Genomic DNA, 18424 nt, shown 5'->3' with positions numbered 1-18424 from the left:
GGTCATGAGCTCATGATCGCTAGTATGTTCCTAGTGCTCAGATTAACATAATGCCACTCTTGGTTTTCTTTTCTTCCTATTTTACCTTCTCTTTTATCCTCCCTCCCTCCCTCCCTCCCAGGATTTTTCCCCCAGGATTACATAGATATCTTACAGAATCATAGAGTTGGAAGGGGTCCTGAGGATCATCTAGTCCAACCCCCTGCAGTGCAGGAATATGCAGCTTTCCCTTACGGGGACTGAACCTGCAACCTTGGCGTTATCAGCAGCACACTCTAACCAACAGGTCTATAGTTGGGTTGATCTTTATTACGGCCATTGGCCCATCACACGACAGTTTCCCATACCAACATAATATACTTAAACCTCCAAATTTAAAAACCGCCAAAACTTACAAAAGACAAACAGGAACCAAAGCAAAACAAAAACAAAAGACCACCATCATACATTACAATAAATTTATAACCTAAACATCGCCCTCTGCTCATAAATTAATCGAAGATATCAGTGGTGATATCACCTAATTACATCCTAAAACATGTTGTTGTTGTTGTTTAGTCGTGTCCGACTCTTCGTGACCCCATGGACCAGAGAACGCCAGGCACTCCTGTCCTCTACTGCCCCCCGCAGCTTGGTCAGACTCATGCTGGTAACCTCGAAAACACTCTCCAACCATCTCGTCCTCTGTCGCCCCCTTCTCCTTGTGCCCTCCATCTTTCCCAACATCAGGGTCTTTTCCAGGGAGTCTTCTCTTCTCATGAGGTGGCCAAAGTACTGGAGCCTCAGCTTCACAATCTGTCCTTCCAGTGAGCACTCAGGGCTGATTTCCTTCAGAATGGAGAGGTTTGATCTTCTTGCAGCCCATGGGACTCTCAAGAGTCTCCTCCAGCACCATAATTCAAAAGCATCAATTCTTCGGCGATCAGCCTTCTTTATGGTCCAGCTCTCACTTCCATACATCACTACTGGATCCTAAAACATAGATCATGGTTTAAAGGGATTATCCGAGCCACACAGGAGTCCGTTTCTCTTCTTTAGAGATAGGACGCTGATCAAGAATCTGGCAACCATGAGTGATCTTAGGGGATCATCATCATTTAATAGATATATCAGTTTGGCTTCAATCGTATCATCGGCAATTCCCTTTAGATATTGAGCAAGAAACTTGCTCCTGGCCGATAAGTGAAAAACACAATCAAGAATTATGTGATGCAACGATTCCGGTGCCCCACAATTACAATCACATAAGAGCGATATCTGTCCATTGGAGAATCTATTTCTCGGCACGTTCGAGGGGAAGATGTTGAATCTTGCCTTTACAAAGGCGTATCTATGAGCTGAAGAAGTTAAGGAATTCAAATAGTTTGGGAGCCTTAAGAGGGGTAATAAACCAAGATTTAGGGGTGAGCAGGTACCATTGCCCAAGGCCATTTTCTGCTGCAAGTCCATCTCCTCTAGTTTACAGGTTACTGTTCTTTTAGCTGGAACTATGTGTTATTCTAAAGCAGCAATGCAGCAGCAAGCAAAGGCTCTAGCAGCCAAGTCAGCTGCTTGTGGCTGGAAAGCCAAACAGGATGTGTGTGACTGTTGCCATGGAAACAAAGGGGCAGTCCATTCTCTATTGAGCACCGGATGTTAGCTCAGTGTGTGTGTCATATGACCTGTACTGGAAGTACATGGGTGGAGTTTATTCTTACTGCTGTTGAGTGCAGACATGTTTTCTCTGTACTGAAGTGAAAGACAGAAATAAAAGATGTAAATAGATTTCTGTCTGCTTCTTTCCCCTCCCTGGGGGACACCAAAGGGGAGAGAGAAGGAACGGTGTGTTTTTCTCATAGCCTGAGGAAAATCGCCGGAACGGACCTCGTGTGTTTTTCCTGCCGGGAGTCGCCGGAGGGAGGTCAAAAGAATTCAGCCGGTGCCTGGAGAGATAGGCACATACCTCTGACCGGCACTGAATTCCAACACTATGTCCTGCTCTAGTAATTTGGATGGGGAGATTCCCATTGCCGTAATTTTCAGCTGTAAATTTTTTACCCATGGGCTCTGGAAATCATCTCTCCACATACATTGTATCAAGTACAAGTTTGGGAGATTGTGCCATAGAGATAACCAGTGACAAAGTATGTGCTACCAACAGGTCTATGTGGATTACATGTTCAGATAAAATAGCCAGCCAGTCAGCGTTCCTCAAAGCACAAAGGCAATAATATTTCTTCCCAGGATCATACACAGTCCCTCAAAAAGCCAAAATTACGTACAGTCAAAACACATTAGGTTCAGTGGTGAGTGGAATCGCTAAAGTCTTATTTCAGTGGCGGGTGGGATTTCCTGCCCCCTTTCTACTCCTTTTAAAAAACAACAATACACACACACACTGCCAACAGCATAAAGCTGAATGCACACAAGTTAAATGCCCGTACGTTGTGAGTTACCTGTGTCCTTAAATGGTGCCAAACGATTTTCAATGTTGCATATTAATTTGTTGCGAGCTACCCTGGGACCTTAACAGTGAAGGCCAATCAATAAATCAAAATAATAATGATCATAACAATGTACCAGAGGACAGGTCCTTGCCCTGGGCAACTTATAACCTGGAATTCACAGCAGGGGAAGGCCAATGAAATGGGAGGGTATATGGGAAGAATTCCATTTTCAGTTCTGTTACACATACAGTGGTACCTCGGGTTAAGAACTTAATTCGTTCTGGAGGTCCGTTCTTAACCTGAAGCTGTTCTTAACCTGAAGCACCACTTTAGCTAATGGGGCCTCCCGCTGCCACCGCACGATTTCTGTTCTCATCCTGAAGCAAAGTTCTTAACCCGAGGTACAATTTCTGGGTTAGCGGTGTCTGTAACCTGAAGCGTCTGTAACCTGAAGCATCTGTAACCCGAGGTACCACTGTGCTTTGAATTAGTGAGGCAGAAGTGAGGAGCCTGTGGGGTTGGAAGTTCCCTTTCCCTGCAGTAGGGTATGGAGTCTTTTTGGAGGGGAGGTTGTGCCTAAGGGAACCGTGGGAAAGGTGGTTTTTGAGGAGTGTTTTGAAGTGTGGGTGATGCCTGGGGAAAGACTCCAAAGCCAGAAGGAAGGTGGAGGAGGACTTTCCAGGGCTTAGGTTGCAGCGCTCCAAATGATTTTCTTGATTATGATTTATATGGGGCCATCTGTCCTGGCAGCTCAGCAGCAAGCAGGAAAAGGTTGCCAGAGGACATTCTGCTCTGGCAAAGCTGGGAGTTGTGGGTTCTGGTTCCTCGTTTTAAGGGGCGTGACTCCCCTGGCTTCTGAGGAAGCGGTCAGTGTCAAAGCCTCTTTCATTCAGAGGACTCTTGTTTTTCCAGATCACTTGATATCTATCTATATCTTCTGTGGTCTCCTCGGTTGCGTGGCCTTCCTCTGGGCCCTGGCCTGCTCTCTTGGAGTTCTAGCCACCATGGAGTAGGCTTGGGTTGGGTCTGGGCTTTGTCACATGTCCTTGCCCTCCCAATGCTCTCCTACCTTTCCTCAGCGGCGGCGGTACGGCAAGGTCGGGGCTCCCCTCTTTTTCCCCTTCCTCTTTCTCTCTCTTCCTTCTTCTCCTCTTCTCCTTCTCCCTGCATCGGCTTGGGGGTTTTCCTGGCCCCAGAGCGCCACTGGGCAGTCAGCCAGGCACTCTCGCTCCCAGCTCGATTTCAGTTGCGGGGGGAGGGGGGTCAGCGGTTCCCCAAGTTGATGCACTGGGTGTCCTCAGCAGTGGCGGCGCAGCAGCAGTCTCAGCAGCCCGGAGCCAGCCTGGTAGCACGGTTGACTCTGGCTGGCGTCAGGAGCTGCTCGCTGCCGTGGCGCCCGCCATTTTGCCTCGCTGGAAGTCCCCATATGATGTGTCTTGTGCCGTTGAACAAATCACGCAACATTCATTTCCTACTAATAAATCTACAACACTGAAAATATAAATCTGGGGACATTAAATGGAATCCGGGGACCTTCCGGGTACGGATTTTGTCCAGGGATAGATTTGTAAATCTGGGGACTGTCCCTGGGAAACGGGGATGTCTGGTAACCATACAGAAGAGGCCTCTTGGTTCTCCCACCACCCTAAGAAGCTCAGGGATGGGTGTGGTGGCCAGGGAGAGCTCCTTTTCTGTGGCAGCCCTCAAGGTATGTAGCTCTGTCCCACAGAGGTGCATCTGGAACCTTCATTATACAGTTTTTGACAAATGCTGAAGATGTACATCTTTACCCAGGCTTTTGTTTTATTTATTATGTATTTTATTTCATAGAATTTATACAATGCTTGATTTAAAAAAAATGTCAGTGTGGTTTTACATAAAAGAATAAAACAATAGAAACAGTTAAAACAACTCTTTAAAGCATTCAAATAATTATTGAAACCAGCAATAAGTGAAAAACAGATACCCAGACATATATGGGTAGGCTTTTCTGAACAAAAATGTTTTTAGCAGGGTACAGCATCTGTATCTGCCTGATGTGAATAGGCAGAGAGTTCTGAAGTGTAGGTTGCTGCTACTCTGAAAGATCCATTTCTTACAAATGGGGATTGAGTGCTATATTGCACCTATAACAGTGCAGGTCAAAGCAGTTACGTGGGCATATATGGGTTAAAGTCATAGAGTCATAGAAATGTAGAGTTGGAAGGGACCCTGAGGATCATCTAGTCCAACCCCCTGCAAGGCAGGAATATGCAGCTGTCCCATACTGAGATCGAACCTGCAACCTTGGCATTATTGGCACCATTCTGTAACCATATGAGCAATCCATGGACTGGGTCCCGAATGATGATCTCACACATAAACGGATCACAAGTTGCTTCGGTCATTGTATACTAATAGTAGTAGATGTGGTCCTTGGTTTGAAAAAGGTTCACTTCCCTAGCTCTGCTAGATCCGTGAGGTCAGCAGGTGATTAACATTCATGAGTGTGAAGTCACATGAAATCAGATCTGTGCCTTTTTTCCCATCACTGTTGCATTATTCAACTTTATGTAGAGAAATTGCTGCAGAAACAAAGTTTATTAAAGAAATAATCATCCTGAGTAGTTTGACAAGCTAATTGGTTGCATCACAAGAACGGTTGGCTTTCATGGCTATCAGCTGTAAAGCCAAGTTGTTTCTGTCTGAATATTACGCTAATAGGCTGGCGTTTCTCTTCTGAGTGTAATAGAAAATATGTCAGATTACTGAGGGCTCCTGCTGAGCACACGGCTCCCATTAATATTAATAAAGTTTTGAGATTGTTTGATCAAAATGTGTGATTTTAATAGAATGATCAGATTTCCTTCAGAGCTGTAGTTTCTTGAAACAGCTATGGGAATTTAGGTTCTGCTTTGATTGGAAATCATTTATGTCTCCCACCTCTGCATAAGAAAAGTTCTCTTCTCCCCCTCGTCACATCCTATCACTTTATCTTAGTAACTGGATCCTGCTGGATCTTGCGGCATGCTGCAGTGGAGATTCCAAAAATGCTACTAGGACCAGTAGATTTTTATTTAGACAAAAACAATCACATTGAAAAGAAAGAGAATTGCTGACTCAATAGAAATGAGCGATTCAAATGTGCCAAGCTTGCCCTGTCCTGAAGCCTTGTGGTCCCTTTCGACGGGACCTGCTTCAACAGAGATAAATAGGGGTTTCCAAAAGCTGCGAAAAGCTACAGTAACATTCCACATGTTTTGACAGAGACTGTCAACTGAAATAGCAAAGTTAGTGACAGAGCAATGACAGGGAAGACATGCTCAGAATAACAGCAGACCCCAGAGCAGCCTTCCCACCCCCCGCAACTTGCTGGCTTCCAGATGCCTCAGCTTACAAACCTCATGACCATTGGCCACGGTGGCTGGCACTGGTAGTGGTTGTCACCCAATAGCAAAAAATAGCAAAAAAGGTAAAGGACCCCTGGATGGTTAAGTCCAGTCAAAGGTGACTAGGGGGTTGCGGCACTCATCTCGCTTTCAGGCCGAGGGAGCCGGCGTTTGTCCACAGACAGCTCTCCGGGTCATGTGGCCAGCATGACTAAACTGCTTCTGGCGCAATGGAACTCCGTGACAGAAGCCAGAGCGCATGGAAATGCCGTTTACCTTCCTGCTGCAGTGCAATTTATCTGTTGCATTGGCGTGCTTTCGAACTGCTAGGTTGGCAGGAGCTGGGACAGAGCTACGGGAGCTCACTCCATCGCAGGGATTCGAACTGCCAACCTTCCGATCGTCAAGCCCAAGAGGATCAGTGGTTTAGACCACAGCGCCACCCACGTCCCCCGCCCAATAGCGTCTCCAAGGCATCAGGTTGGGGAAAGATGATAGAGGAGAATAAGGCATTGTGAGCTGAACGCACGGCTCGTCAGGTCAGAACTTTGCTCTGTCCAGCTCAATAATGTCAACCTGACTGGCAGCAGCTCTCCAAGGTCCATCATAAGAGGTCTTCCCCTCTGTGGCTTCCTACCTGGAAGTGCCAGAAATTGAACTGAGGATCTTTTGCATGCAAACATGTTGTCTGCCACCAAGCAAGCACCTTTAACTATAGCTTGATCCTGTGCATCACTTTTCTATGAGAAAGATCTTCTCCAGTTTCACTGTAGCTTCTGCTCCAACCTGTGAACCCTTAGGGCAGGAGTGGGGAACCTTTGGTCCTCCAGGTATTGCTAGACTGCAGCTCCCATCATTCCTGTCCATTGGCCGTGCTTGTTGGGGCTGATGGGAGTTGTAGTTTAGCAACATCTGAAGGGCCACAGGTTCCCCACAGCTTTCTCTAGGGAGATGGTGGTGCTACGAAGACAAGATATCACCGCTGCTTGTTATTATGGTTTGTTTATTACAATTTATGTTCCTTCCTCCAACAAGCTCGGGCTGTGTATATGGTCCTTCCTTTTTACTCTTGTCCACACTGTGAAATAAGTTATGCTGAAAGCGGGAAAGAGTGCACATTTGTCTCAGAGTTTTGTGTTCTCTTGTTTTTAAAGAAATTTCATGTGAGCCCTAGTTTAGACATTTTTAGAGCGCTGACGAAATCTGGTGAAAGAGAGCAGAGATCAGTCCGTGAGATTCTTGTGGCATCCCTGATTATAGTGCTGGTTCAGAGGTTTTCTTCAGTTGACTGATGTTTTATCTTTCAAGCAGGGGTTTTCAAAATCTTGCCTGAAGCACAAGTTCTGTATTTTTTGCCCTCTAGGACGCACCGTCCCATAAGGCGCACCTAGTTTTTTTTTGGGGGGGGGGGGGAATAAAGCGGAAAAAATTATTTCCCCCCCAGGCGCGGGGCTGGGGCTGGGGGAGCCCGAGCTTCCCCCGACCCCAGCCCCCAGAACAGGCAACTCTCCGCACGCCCAGCCTTCGGCATGCAGGCAACGCTCCGCAAGCCGCGGGAGCCCTGCACTGCGGAGAGTTGCCTGTTCTGGGGGCTGGGGTCGGGGGAAGCTCAGGCTCAGCCCCGCGATCTGTGCGAAGCCTGGTTTCAGTGAAAGCCTGCATTCGCCCCATAGGATGCACACACATTTCCCCTTCATTTTTGGAGGGGAAAAAGTATGTCCTATGGGATGAAAAATACGGTAATCAGTTGCTATGGTACAGTAGCAATATAGTGACATGTGGCTATGATGAGACAAGAAATGCCTGGCCCTCCAGATGTTACTGGGCGACAACTCCAGTGGTCCAGGACCAATATCTGGAGGACCAGGCTCCCCACAGGATAAACCAGGGTCCGAATGAATGGTTGCTAGCCACAATGGCTACATTTTCCCTCCACTGTCAGTGCCTCACTGATAATTTAAGGTGGGAAGAGTGCTGTTGGGTTCAGACTCTGTTTGTGGGTTTCCTATAAGTATCTGGCCACTGTGAGAACAGGATACTGGACTAGACAGGGCTTTGGTCTGATCCAGTAGGCTGTTCTCGTGATCAGAAAGACTCACATGTGCCCTAGAGCAAAAACAAATTCCGAGTTTGAAAATGGCCTTCCTTTTCTTTTCAAACGTTCAATCTGCATACAGTACATGAATTTCAGAACTGGGTGTCTGCTTTACACGTCCATGCCTGATTTTGAATTCTGAGGAAAGATTGGCATTCCTTATGGTCTAATAGGCACAATCATTTAATGCACCGTTAATAATAATGTTTCTCCATATGGTTTTATATTGATTAAATAATCTTCCTAGCTACTTTCATAGGTTCAGGGTAGAACCATCATCCTGGGACTGTTATTCAGGCGGCAACTCGGGTGTGAATACATAATGCTCTAATTGTTAGCGTGGAATAAGTACACGCTTGATCTTATCTGAACAAGCTAGCACGGAGTAATTAACTAGGTTATCTTTAATTAAATCCAATGAGGCTGTGAAGTTACCCCCATAACAGAATTAAGTAGAACAGAAAAGCATAATGCAAATAGAAATGAATAATAATAATAAAAGGTTGGTGTCAAGGGAACACTGCAGCCTGGTCTGCATGACATAGAATTGTAGAGTTAGAAGGGACCCAAAGAGGGATCTAGTCCAACATCATGCAATGCTGGAATCAACCCAGGAACCCATGATCAACAGCCATCCAACCTCTGTTTTAAACCCCTTCCCCTTTAAGTAGAGTCCACCACTTTCTGAGATGAGTTAATGAGTAAGTTCCAGTGAAGAGCCATTGTAGCATCAATTCAGGGGGTGGGGACCACACGCAGGAATGAGCCAAATATAGGAATGCAAGATGCTTTCTTATACTGAGTCAGGCCACTGGCCCGCATTGCCTGCACTGACTGACAGCAGCCCTCCAGGGTTTCAAACAGCATCCTCTCGGATATCTATCTGGAAATGCTGGGAATTGAACTTAGGACCTTCAGGATGTGAAGCAGACACTCTGCTCCTGCGCTATGGTCCTCCTCCTTATGAGGACCACGTGGGTGTGCAGGCTGCCAGGCAGGAAGAGCCATAGCTCAGTGATAGAGTGTCTGCCTTGCACACAGGAAATCCTGGGTTCAATCCCTGGCATTTCCGGGTAAGGCTGGGAAAAACTCCTACCTGAAGCCCCAAAGAGTCATCTGCTGGTTGCTATAGACCAGGGGTCAGCAAACTTTTTCAGCAGGGGGCCGGTCCACTGTCCCTCAGACCTTGCGGGGGGGGCAGATTACAGTGGTACCTCAGGTTACATATGCTTCAGGTTACAGACGCTTCAGGTTACAGACTCCGCTAACCCAGAAATAGTACCTCAGACCAAATTAAGTTCTTAACCCGAGGTACCACTGCATATTTTTTTGGGTGTAGATAGTACAGTGCTACCTTGGGTTACATACGCTTCAGGTTACATACACTTCAGGTTACAGACTCCGCTAACCCAGAAATAGTACCTCAGGTTAAGTACTTTGCTTCAGGATGAGAACAGAAATCGTTCTCCGGCGGCGCATTGGTAGTGGGAGGCCCCATTAGCTAAAGTGGTGCTTCAGGTTAAGAACAGTTTCAGGTTAAGAACAGACATCCGGAACAAATTAAGTATGTAACCAGAGGTACCACTGTACTGAGCTGGATGGACGCAGTAGTCTGACTTGATATAAGGCAGTTTCTACATTCTTCTGCACTTTGTGGCTAGCAAGGAAAGAGCACTGCCAGAAGCCCTGGTTTGGATGGTATGCAATATTGGCTCATCTTTGTGCAGTAGCAAAAAAGGAAATGGTAGGGCTGTGAGCTCCTCTCCAGCAAACTTGCACATTCTCACTCAGCCATAGTACGGCTTATCGCGTTATATGGGAACCTGGCCACTGTGTGCAGAATGTACTTACTTGATATCACACAGTATATTTGCTGCCCACTAACGTCGTTTCTTTTGTTGACAGTATAAAAATGAAGTGGCTTTCAAAAATAAATAAATTGTATTGCTTGTTTTCCAGGTGGCGGAGATGCACGGGGAACTGATAGAATTCAACGAGAGGCTGCACCGTGCTTTGATGGCTAAAGAAGCTCTTGTGACTCAGATGAGACAGGAACTCATTGATTTGAGAGGACCGGTAGGTTTTTAAAAATAGTATAATACCCATAGTCATCTTGATCTGTTTATCCAGACTGAAGTCCTAGAAAGGGCCTCTGAAGCTGAACATTGGAAGGTTCAGGATAGACAAAAGAATGTACTGCTATACTGTTCAACTCACTCCTGCAGGATGCAGTGGTGGCCACGAATTTGGGTGGTTTTTTTAAAAAAGGCTTAGACAAATTCCTGGAGGATGAAGCTGTTAATGGCTGCTATCCATCCCAGCTGTGTTCTTGCTTCCAGCATGTCTCTGAATACCAGTTGCTGGGAATTGCATATGGAGAGGGTGCTGTTGTGCTCAGGTCCTGCTTCCACTGTGAAAAGAGGATGATGGAGTAGATGGGCCTTTGGATATTTTCCTTAGAGATTCGTAAACAGAGGTTGGAAGGACCCACGTACCTACGGGACCGTCCCTCCTGGTTTGCCCCGCGGAGGACCTTAAGGTCCACAAATGGAGGTCCTAAGTCGCAAGGTGGTTAGATTGGTCTCAACTAGGGCCAGGGCCTTTTCAGTACTGGCCCCGACTTGGTGGAACGCTCTGTCACAAGAGACTAGGGCCCTGCGGGACTTGACATCTTTCCGCAGGGCCTACAAGACAGAGCTGTTGCGCCTGGCCTTTGGTTTGGACTCAGTCTGACCCTTATGTTTCCCTCCCCTTATGGTTTTGAACTATGGGCTACTATTAAAATGAGGCTGGATTTTAAATTGTATTTTAACCCGTATTTTAATTTTTCTTTTTCTTTTCCCCCTCTCCTATTACGTTTTTATTGTGATTTTACAGGTGTTAGCCACCCTGAGCCCGGCTCTGGCCGGGGAGAGCGGGGTATAAATAAAAAATTCTTATTCTTATTCTTATTCTTATTCTTATTCTTATTTATTATCTGTCAGGGATTGTTTAGCTGTATTTCCTGCATTGAAGGGTTTTGACTAGATGACTCTTCGGTGCCCCTTCCAGCTTCACAGTTCTATAAAAATATTTATAAATGCGCAGATGCTCAAATGTGAGACTTTTATTTATCTATATAAAAGTCATTTCTTTGAACATTTGGCTTTATTTATCCAAGTAGAGGATAAGACATTTTGAAAGCGGTTAAAGATAAAGTAATCTGTGTCTAACAGATAATGTTGCATAAGCAGCTGTTAAAACAAGCGTTTGCTGGGAGAAGAATAAAAAATTCCTTGAATGGAAAACACCCTGGTGGCTATCACCAATCGATATTTCAGTGATCAAAAAAAACCAATATGGAAGGAAAAAGGTTTACTTATGAGGACCTACTAATAAGATCAGAAAGTGGATGGAGGATGAGAACATATGAGGAGCTGAAAGAGAAATTAACAAGCTGGTTACAATTCCACCAAATAAACACAATATGGACGGAACATAAAAAAGTAGGGATGAATGAGAAGAAATCCAAATTTCAGATAGAAATAATAGAGGGTAAATCCAAATTATTATCTAAAATGTATGATATACTATTAGAATGGGACACCAAAGATGAGGAAATAAAGGAGGTCATGACAAGATGGGCAATGGATCTGGGATATAATATAGAGTATGATAAGTGGCGGAATTTATGGACTAGCGGAATGAAATTCACGGCATGTGTAACACTGAGGGAAAATTTAGAAAAGATGATGTACAGGTGGTACATTACCCCAGCAAAGCTAGGGAAAATGTACAAGACAGGGAATAAGTTTTGCTGGAAGTGTAAAACTAAAGAAGGTAATTTTTTCCACATGTGGTGGACATGCGACGAAATGAAGAAATACTGGGAATATATTTACAATGAGTTAAAAATATATATTTAAATATACATTTCCCAAAAGACCAGAGGCTTTTCTTCTGGGAATAATTGGGGACGAAATTAAAAAAGAAGATAAGACATTATTCCAGTATGCTACAGCTGCCGCTAGATTATTAATTGCCCAAAATTGGAAAAGCCAAAGTATCCCACCAATTAGTGATTGGCAAACAAAGTTATTTGAATTTGTAGAACTTGCAAAAATGACACAAAAAATTAGAAACCAAAAGAATACAAAGTTTATTAATGACTGGAATAAATTTATGATTTATATTGAAGGGAATTACAAGAACCTAAAAACTATAGCGAAGGACGCAGGTGGCGCTGTGGGTTAAAGCCTCAGCGCCTAGGGCTTGCCGATCGAAAGGTCGGCGGTTCGAATCCCTGCGGCGGGGTGCGCTCCCGCTGCTCGGTCCCAGCGCCTGCCAACCTAGCAGTTCGAAAGCACCTCCGGGTGCAAGTAGATAAATAGGGACCGCTTACCGGCGGGAAGGTAAACGGCGTTTCCGTGTGCGGCTCTAGCTCGCCAGAGCAGCGATGTCACGCTGGCCACGTGACCCGGAACAGCGCTGGCCCCTGGCCTCTTAAGTGAGATGGGCGCACAACCCCAGAGTCTGTCAAGACTGGCCCGTACGGGCAGGGGTACCTTTACCTTTACCTAAAAACTATAGCAGGACTGATATAGATCTTACGATGTGCAAATCATTATAACTATCAACTGCAGGAGAAACAAACTATTCATACTAAGAAGCCTGAAACCGGGAGGGATGGAAGTCAATAGATGTGTAGAAGAATGATTAAAATACTTAAAGATATAAAGATATAAATGAGAAGACAAAGAAGCGTAATGGAAATCGACATTGTTTATACGTTATGTATTGATATTTATTTAGTTTTCTTTTTTGTGTGTGTTGGGGTTTTTTACAACTGTTGTAATCGTTGATTTGTTTTTCTTTTTGGTGATCTAATGTGAAAATTAATAAAAAGAATTTAAAAATAAAATAAAATAAAACAAGCGTTTGCTACCAGTTCCCAAATTTCTCAGCAAGGGCAGGAAAGGGGGAGGTGGAAAAATTAAAATAGCAGTGAGACACGTGGGTGTGGGAGGCTTTGATAACCACAGACAGCTTTCTCTTTCTAGGAATTTTTTCTATCTTCTCACTGGAGAACACAAATACATTTTGCTGGTGTTAATCTGGCGAGTGTGGCAGCAAAATCTATTGAGCTGCCAGTTTTATTTACATCCGTAAGAATGCAAATGCCCTGTACGCAAAGGAGACTGGGCAGCTGTGCTCATTCTTCTACAGTGAGTAATCTACAACACATCCGCGGTGATTAAAGTTCACAAAATTAGATGCCAAAATTCAGTCCATCCTACTTTGGCTAACACAAAACCTGAGATGGTCTGATCTGGTTTTGAGAAAAGGAAGAATATCAAAACTTGAATAGCCCAAGGCAAGCAAGAAATTGAAAACTGCCACAGGCAACTAATACTGTTGCTTTAAAAAGCAAAGGTAATCATGTTGGTCCATAAGGAGTAGTGGGGCAGCCCTTCAAAATCCATAGCTGGGCAATAATTTTATTGGAAACAACCAGCATATCACAGGATATTGGCAATCTTCCTTGTCCTCCAGAACTCTTCCTCAGGCACAACTTGGTAACTGTAGGACCAGGTCTTCAGCCTCTGCTCCAAGACAGAGATTGTAGACATAATAAATCTTTGGTTGTTGTTGCTTAGTCGTGTCCGACTTTTCGTGACGCCATGAACCAGAGCACGCCAGGCACACCTGTCTTCCACTGCCTCCCGCAGTTTGGTCAAACTCATGTTGGTAGCTTCGAGAACACTATCCAACCATCTTGTCCTCTGTTGGACCCTTCTCCTTGTGCCCTCCATCTTTCCCAACATCAGGGTCTTTTCCAGGGAGTCTTCTCTTCTCATGAGGTGGCCAAAGTATTGGAGTCTCAGCTTCAGGATCTGTCCTTCCAGTGAGCACTCAGGGCTGATTTCCTTCAGAATGGATAGGTTTGATCTTCTTGCAGTCCATGGGACTCTCAAGAGTCTCCTCCAGCATCATAATTCAAAAGCATCAATTCTTCGGCGATCAGCCTTCTTTATGGTCCAGCTCTCACTTCCTTATATCACTACTGGGAAAACCATAGCTTTAACTATACAGACTCTTTGGTAGATGCTGCAGTTGTGAAGTTTGCTCCCACAAGATGTAGTGATGGCCACCAACCTGGGTGGTTTTAGAAGAGTACTGGGCAAATCTATGGCGGATTTAGGCTACCAGTGACTATTTTCCACTGCCATTGTTAGAGGCAGTTTGTCTCTGAATGATCATTGCTGGGGATTTTAAGGATTGAGAAGGCTACAGTGTTCAGGTCCTGCTTGCCAGCTTCCCATCGGCATCTGTTTGGCCATTGTGAGAACAGGATGCTGGACTAGATGGGCAGTTGGCCTTACCCAGCAAGGCTCTTTTGGGAGTCTAAGGCCACCTATCTGAAGAAGTGTGCATGCACCTGAAAGCTTATACAGTGGTACCTCAGGTTACATACACTTCAGGTTACAGACTCCGCTGACCCAGAAATAGTACCTTGGGTTAAGAACTTTGCTTCAGGATGAGAACAGAAATCATGCTCTGGCGGCGCAGCGGCAGCAGGAGGCCCCATTAGCTAAAGTGGTGCTTCAGGTTAAGAACAGTTTCAGGTTAAGTACGGACCTCCAGAACGAATTAAGTATTTAACCCGAGGTACCACTGTACCTGTACCTGAAGGGACGCAGGTGGCGCTGTGGGTTAAAGCCTCAGCGCCTAGGACTTGCCAATCGAAAGGTCGGGGTTCGAATCCCTGCGGCGGGGTGCGCTCCTGCTGCTCGGTCCCAGCGCCTGCCAACCTAGCAGTTCGAAAGCACCTCCGGGTGCAAGTAGATAAATAGGGACCGCTTACCAGCGGGAAGGTAAACGGCGTTTCCGTGTGCGGCTCTGGCTCGCCAGAGCAGCGATGTCACGCTGGCCACGTGACCCGGAAGTGTCTCCGGACAGCGCTGGCCCCTGGCCTCTTAAGTGAGATGGGCGCACAACCCCAGAGTCTGTCAAGACTGGCCCGTACGGGCAGGGGTACCTTTACCTTTACCTTACCACTGTACCTAGAACATGGTTAGGCAAACTAAGGCCTGGGGGCCTTCTAAATCCGGCCCGCAGACGGTCTGGGAATCAGCGTGGTTTTACATGAGTAGAATGTGTCCTTTTATTTAAAATGCATCTCTGGGTTATTTGTGGGGCATAGGAATTCGTTCATTTCCCACCCCCCCAAAAAAATATTCTGGCCCCCCACAAGGTCTGAGGGACAGTGGACCGGCCCCCTGCTGAAAAAGTTTGAGGACCCCTGACCTAGAATAAACGTCATTGGTCTCTAATGTGCTACTTGACTATTTTTTAATTTTTTATTTCAGCCACACACCAAAATGAAGAAGCAACAGTTGCTAGACTGGAGAGGGGTGTCGTCTGGGGAGAGGAGGATATGGTTTGAGGAAAGTGGCAAGGGTCCAGCAGATTCATGGGGTTTCATAAACAGTGTGAGAAATGCAAGCACTCCTACAGAATGGAACAGCAGGATAAAGAGGGTCTTAGGAAAGCCACCTGTAAAAATAGGTAACTTTGGCCATGCCAGAGCTTTACTTTGAAAGGTATTCTTTATTCATTCATTAATTTTGTAGAAAATGCATTTTTAAAGAAATGGGTCCCCCACTGGCATAGAAAAATATAGTAGTGGTAAATTTTCCATTGCAGAAAACGCTCAGCACCATACGGATGCTGTCTTCCTTCCTTCATCTTCATTGCCATCATCTGTGTTAAGAACTGGGACATTTCTGCCTGATTTCTTGATGTAGTTGCAAACTGATCTCCCACCATTTGGTAGGTTTGTAAATTTAGTCAGAATGTCTTCAAGAGGAGAACTAGTGTGGGGGGTGGGGGTGGATATCATTATAAATAAGATTATGATGGATGACAAGGAGACGGTGTCCTTTGCAACAGACTCCTGTCCTTTTGAAGCCATATAAAATAATTAGGTGGCAGAATTCTTTATTATGTGCTTCACAAATACATTGGCATGGACTAGAGTTTAATTGCGGTACTGCTAACTATAAATTTTGGAACGAAATATTAAGGGCAAGTTAAACTTAATGGTACATCCAGTGATGGATTTTGTAAGCAGAATAGCTCTGTTTAATTTCGTCGTAGTCGTAGCTGAACATTGGGCATCAAATTTGCTTACTGAGTGTACTTTGACCCTCAGTCTTGCTTGTGAAATATCATTTCTTGACTGTCAGTAAGTAGGGAAACCTAGACTGCAGGTAAAACAAACAAATTGTGTGATCAGGAGAAATTCGGCAAATGCTGTTGGTTTCCTATGCAGGTTGCTTAGCTACTGCTCACAAAATGTCATCCTTTCTAACAGTGTTAGAAATAATATAATCATTAATAAATGCAAGGTATGAGAAAAAACATTGTAGAGATTATTATGTTATTATTAAACGTGCAACTATATTAATAATAATAATAATAATAATAATAATAATAATAATAATAATAATAGCTACCTTTCAGGATACAAATCCTTCTAAAGTGGCATATAAGTAAAATCAAAATACACGAATAAACATGATCTACATATAAGTAGCCACCAGGATGCTTCCTACAGGGGAGCTGGTGGTAGATGGCATGTTGCGAGTGGAAGGAGGGGCAAGTGGCTGGAGTAGGAAGAGGGATTTTGAGTCTGTTCCTTTGCTTTCTGTTCTCTCTGCTTAGTGTGGTCATTATATAAAGGTAAAGGTAAAGGTACCCCTGACCATTAGGTCCAGTCGTGACCGACTCTGGGGTTGCGGCGCTCATCTCGCTCTATGGGCCGAGGGAGCCGGCGTACAGCTTCCGGGTCATGTGGCCAGCATGACTAAGCCGCTTCTGGCAAACCAGAGCAGCGCATGGAAACGCCGTTTACCTTCCCACCGGAGCAGTACCTATTTATCTACTTGCACTTTGACGTGCTTTCAAACTGCTAGGTTGGCAGGAGCTGGGACTGAACGACGGGAGCTCACCCCGTCGCGGGGATTCAAACCGCCGACCTTCTGATTAGCAAGTCCTAGGCTCTGTGGTTTAACCCACAGTGCCACCCACGTCCCTGGTCATTATATAAACCGGGGTTAAACCCCCCCCCCTTTTTGGGGGCTGTGGGCATGTTTTGATTTTTGAGCAAGTGTCATGGATACCGTCTACTCTGGTCACTTCTCTGCCGTTCCCCTAAATTAAGGTAAAGGTAAAGGTACCCCTGCCCGTACGGGCCAGTCTTGACAGACTCTGGGGTTGTGCGCCCATCTCACTTAAGAGGCCAGGGGCCAGCGCTGTCCGGAGACACTTCCGGGTCACGTGGCCAGCGTGACATCGCTGCTCTGGCCAGAGCCAGAGCCAGAGCCGCACACGGAAACGCCGTTTACCTTCCCGCTGGTAAGCGGTCCCTATTTATCTACTTGCACCCGGAGGTGCTTTCGAACTGCTAGGTTGGCAGGCGCTGGGACCGAGCAGCGGGAGCGCACCCCGCCGCAGGGATTCGAACCGCCGACCTTTCGATCGGCAAGCCCTAGGCGCTGAGGCTTTAACCCACAGCGCCACCTGCGTCCCTCCTCCCCTAAATTACCCCCCCCAAAAAAAAGCCAGAAGAAGAGAGTATTTGGGTGTGCATAAACAGGTACAGGTTTCACCTGCATCCAGTGGAATTAATCCGAGCTTTGAAGAGACCATAAATATGAAAGAGGAAGCGTGAAAGCATTGCACTTCCAACTTCCTCCTTCAGTTCTTTGCCCTTTTCAAGGGAGGGCCAAGGATTCCCCATACCTGGGACACAAGGACCTGTCTCAGGACCAAGCTAGATAATACGTTAGTATATTTCCGTGCCATTTAATGCAAGCCATTTTGTTTCACATAAATTGCCAGCGGGAGCGCTGTGACCCAGCATGGGACCCCCTAATATTGGGTGGGGGCGAGGGGGGCTGTAATCCTTTGTCTCCCACAGTGGTCCCAATTGGGAACTTATCACCGCCATTTGCAGTTTTGCTTAGGGGGGGAGAAAGACCCTGTGTTGAAGCAAATGAGATTTTCTCTCCAACGGGAACAGAGTATAATACACAGACCCATTTAGGCCAGTACTGTCTACTTCAGAGATGGCCAAACTTGGCCCTCCAGCTGGTTTGGGACTACAATTCCCATCATCCCTGACCACTGGTCCTGTTAGCTAAGGATGATGGGCGTCGTAGTCCCAAAACAGCTGGAGGGCCAAGTTTGGCCATCACTGGTCTACTTTGACTGCTGGTTGTTCTTGAGGGTCTTGGTCTAACTCTGCGGCTTCATTCTATATGTGTAGGTCTGTTATCTGTTTGTGCACCTAAAGCATGTGCTCTGATGCTCTCCATTCCCTCCTGCCCCCCCGTTGCAAAATGTCTTTAAAGCATCTGATGATAAATGCCAAAAGTCTCCAGCTGAAATAATGTTGTTTAATCACTTCATTCCTCCTAGTCATCGAAGTACCCTTAGCTTCAAATGCATTTTTAAAGATGTCCAGCTTTGGAGAAATGTGGAATAATAAG

General features: G+C 45.6%; 1 protein-coding gene across 3 annotated transcripts in view; it reads left to right on the top strand.

The window, feature by feature from the left end:
• SNX29 (sorting nexin 29) overlaps positions 1-18424 on the top strand; it is a 231346-nt gene that overhangs the window by 96010 nt on the left and 116912 nt on the right. For all 3 annotated transcript variants that reach the window (XM_079952375.1, XM_079952373.1, XM_079952374.1), the window contains one exon: positions 9849-9965. In XM_079952375.1, the coding sequence (XP_079808501.1) occupies positions 9849-9965 (117 nt within the window). The remainder of the gene's footprint in view (positions 1-9848; positions 9966-18424) is intronic.

The sequence above is a fragment of the Podarcis cretensis genome (assembly GCF_951804945.1).
Source record: "Podarcis cretensis genome assembly, chromosome: 14".
Lineage (NCBI taxonomy): Eukaryota > Metazoa > Chordata > Lepidosauria > Squamata > Lacertidae > Podarcis > Podarcis cretensis.
This window is presented reverse-complemented; position numbering and strand designations above follow the sequence as displayed.